Source organism: Buceros rhinoceros, unplaced genomic scaffold (genome assembly GCF_000710305.1).
Source record: "Buceros rhinoceros silvestris isolate BGI_N320 unplaced genomic scaffold, ASM71030v1 scaffold817, whole genome shotgun sequence".
Taxonomy (NCBI): domain Eukaryota; kingdom Metazoa; phylum Chordata; class Aves; order Bucerotiformes; family Bucerotidae; genus Buceros; species Buceros rhinoceros.
In genome coordinates, this window is record NW_010421436.1 from 49,264 (window position 1) to 52,788 (window position 3,525).

The following is a 3,525-nucleotide window of genomic DNA, read 5'->3' on the forward strand; positions in this document are numbered from 1 at the left end:
AAAAAAGGCGGGGGGTGAGGACTGTAAAGAAGGGAAGGAAAGAAAGGCAAAGATGATGACAAATGATGACAATCAACAAACAATATAGTTTGTTAGGATTAAAAATGCTTGAATCCAAGAATCCCAAAATTGCTGGGGGTATAAAGATGGTAAGCAACAACCAAGTAATAGTCCCTTTGTTTTCAAAAGCAAAAGACAACAGAGAAACACATTTTCACTAATGAATTCGAATTCATGTGGATGTACCCACCTCCGTATTTTAACACCTGTTATTCAACAAAAGCTTTTTAACAAAGCAGTTAAGAGATCAAGTTAAGTGTTATACTTACTGGTAATGTACCCATGATGGACCAAGGGTTTTCTTAAACTGAGTGAGTCCCACAATATCAATGTAAATGAGTTCTACAACTTTATCCCCCTGGGTAGGGCAGCCAGATCTGTTCCCTACAACCTTCTTCATAATCCTAAACAAAGAAAGAAATAATATGGAAGAAAAAATTACTTTCCACATACCTTGAATAGGTGCTGTAATGCTATTTATACCACCAATTCCCCTTTCCAAAAAAGCTCTATTCTTATTTTTTCCAAATCAAAAACCATCTAAGAATGTTCAAATGCTAAAGATGCTCAGCATTTATTAAAGAAATGTTTATACATTATCAGCAAAGCACTAATATCCACTAAAAAACCTGATCCAGTTTAAAAAAGAGAGTAATATGGTTGCGATGTTTAAAAATAGTGTGCTTAAAGACTATTTGAAGTAATTTCTGACTTCTGTTGACAGCTATAAAGTGTAACAGCTTTCTACAAAATGATGCTGTCATGTTCATTATAAAAAAAACGAGAGCTACAGAAAAAGTGTATGTGCTCAGGCTTAAAACAGATGTTATAAGCCTTATGCTGCACTAGTATCAAAGCAAGACAAAGATGATTGAGGTAGCAATTTGACCTAACATAAGCAATTAACGACATCAAGAGTAACATATTTAAAGGAATAAATCTTTATTTTAAAATGAGATACTGCGTGAAGAATAGCAGAAACTGAAGAAGAGGACACAAAATTAGGCTAGGCTGTAACATTTCCTATTGCAGATGGTTAAAGCACCTGGAATGGTAAGGAATAAGCTGCTTAGTCTGAATTTTACAACATGCATTTATGAAGTCTCAGGAGCCTGAAGCTACAGTGAAAAAACATTATTCTTTTCATAGCACATATACTTAGCTCATGAAAATAATCTTATCGTCTGTTTAGTGAATTATCACTTTCATTTTATGCTTCAAGAAATTTTATACTGTTAACAGAAGATTCAAGAGTTTACAATTCATTTTTTTTTTTTATTCCACTTTCAAAAGTGAAAGTAATCTCCTTACTCCTTGAGCTCTGCCAGTGAAGCTGAAATCCTGATGTCATGGCCCAGTAAGTAGAGAGATGTAATTAAATCACTCCACTGGACTAATTCACCAAGTGGGCCACCACTAAACGCATTTTCTGCAATCTTGAATCCAGATTCTTTTGTCAAAAGCCCCAGATGAACAAGAATCTGGAAAGGAAAGTCATATGTTAGAGTTATCAACATTAAACATGCAACTGTTGTACTTCGTGGCATTTATTTCTATTAAATCCTGAATATGGCCAAAATAACCAACCCAAAATACCCAATACTGCCACCCCAATAATTTAATTCTGTAACGGATCTCCAGAACAGTAATTATAAGAATGTTACCTCATTGTTTTCCACTATTATCTGCCACCACTTCAGTAATTAAACAACCCCCCCAAATGGGTGTTATTCACAAACCAAATAGCAATTCTGCCCAGAAAGTTGTGTCTCACGCTAACTTATATTCTCAAATAGGATATACTTGCTTACGGAAGACAGTTCAGTTAAGGATGCGTATGCTGTGGACAGGCCATTAAGAACCTGGAAAGACTATGGAAGAGTTACAGAATGTTTTCTGAACCTCTCGTGTCGATTGCCACTGGAGGAGAGTTTTCTCTTAGTTCCTTGAAATCTGTGCTTGCCTTTCTAATGGAGCACAGAAATGGAGTTCCAAACCCTTCGCTGTCTACCTGGATCATTAACTAGAGTGTGGGTACCTACAGTGCCAAGCATAAAAAAATGCCACAACACCAAAAAAAAAAAAAATTGAAATTGTTCTAATCTCTTGCAGCTCCCAGAACTGAACTGGACATAATAAAATGAAATCATCCTATGTTTTACAGAGCAACCTCCAAGGACTTCCAAAAGCACTTTAAGGAACATGAACAAGCCATCCTGGTGTGCTGTAAGTTGAGCTGGCAGGGTAGGAGACCAGCCTGGCTGAACAGAGGGCTTTGGTTGGAATTCGGGAACAAAAGGAAAGTCTCTGGCCTGTGAAGATTCCAAAGACCTCATGAGGTTCTGCAGGGAGAAAATTAGAAGGGCCAATGAATCTGGTCACTGCCCTAGAAGACAATAAAAAATGTTTCTATAAATACATTAACAGCAAAAGGAGGGCTAAGGAGAATCTGAATCCACTACCGGATGTGAGAGGAAACATAGTGACGAAGGAAAAGGCTGAGGTACTTAGTACCTTCTTTGCCTCAGTCTTTAATGCAGGATGCAGTGTGTAGAGGACAACCAGGCCACCAGGCCCAGTCAGCATGGGTTTATGAAAGGTGTCACTTGATTAACTGGATCTCCTTCTATGAAAAGGTGTCCCACTTAGTGGATGAGCGGTCTGTGGACATTGTCTACTAGACTTCAGTAAAGCTTTTGACATTGTTTTCCACAGCATTCTCCTGGAGAAACTGGCTGCTCAGTGCTTGGACGAGTACTTTTCACTGGATAAAAAAATGGCTGGATGACTGGGCCCAGAGAGTGGGTGGTGGTGGTGAATGGAGTTCAATCCAGCTGGTGGCCATTCACAAGAGATGTTCCCGAGGGTTCAGTTTTGGGGCTTCTTTTAACATCTCTCTTTAACATCTCCTTCAGTGATCTGGAGGAGGGGATCGAGTGCATCCTCAGTAAATTTTGGAGATGACACCAAGTTAGGTGGGAGCCAATCCATCTGGTGGCCATTCACAAGAGATGTTCCCGAGGGTTCAGTTTTGGGGCTTCTTTTAACATCTCTCTTTAACATCTCCTTCAGTGATCTGGAGGAGGGGATCGAGTGCATCCTCAGTAAATTTTGGAGATGACACCAAGTTCACAAGAGATGTTCCCGAGGGTTCAGTTTTGGGGCTTCTTTTAACATCTCTCTTTAACATCTCCTTCAGTGATCTGGAGGAGGGGATCGAGTGCATCCTCAGTAAATTTTGGAGATGACACCAAGTTAGGTGGGAGCGTTGATCTGCTTGAAGGTCGGGAGGCTCTACAGAGGGATCTGGACAGGCTGGATCGATGGGCTGAGGCCAATGGTTTGAGGTTCAACAAGGCCAAGAGCCGGGTACTGCACCGGGGTCACAACAACCCCTGCAATGCTACAGGCTTGGGGCAGAGCAGCTGGAAAGCTGCCCAGCAGAAAATGACCCGGGGGTGTTGG

General features: G+C 40.3%; 1 protein-coding gene across 1 annotated transcript in view; it reads right to left on the reverse strand.

Annotated features, from left to right (window-relative positions):
* The window catches only part of MGAT5 (mannosyl (alpha-1,6-)-glycoprotein beta-1,6-N-acetyl-glucosaminyltransferase), a 74,938-nt gene that overhangs the window by 40,611 nt on the left and 30,802 nt on the right, over positions 1-3,525 (reverse strand). The window contains exons 7-8 of the mRNA XM_010139657.1: positions 1,372-1,541; positions 330-464 (exon numbers count right to left, since the gene is read on the reverse strand). Of these exons, the coding sequence (XP_010137959.1) occupies positions 330-464; positions 1,372-1,541 (305 nt within the window). The remainder of the gene's footprint in view (positions 1-329; positions 465-1,371; positions 1,542-3,525) is intronic.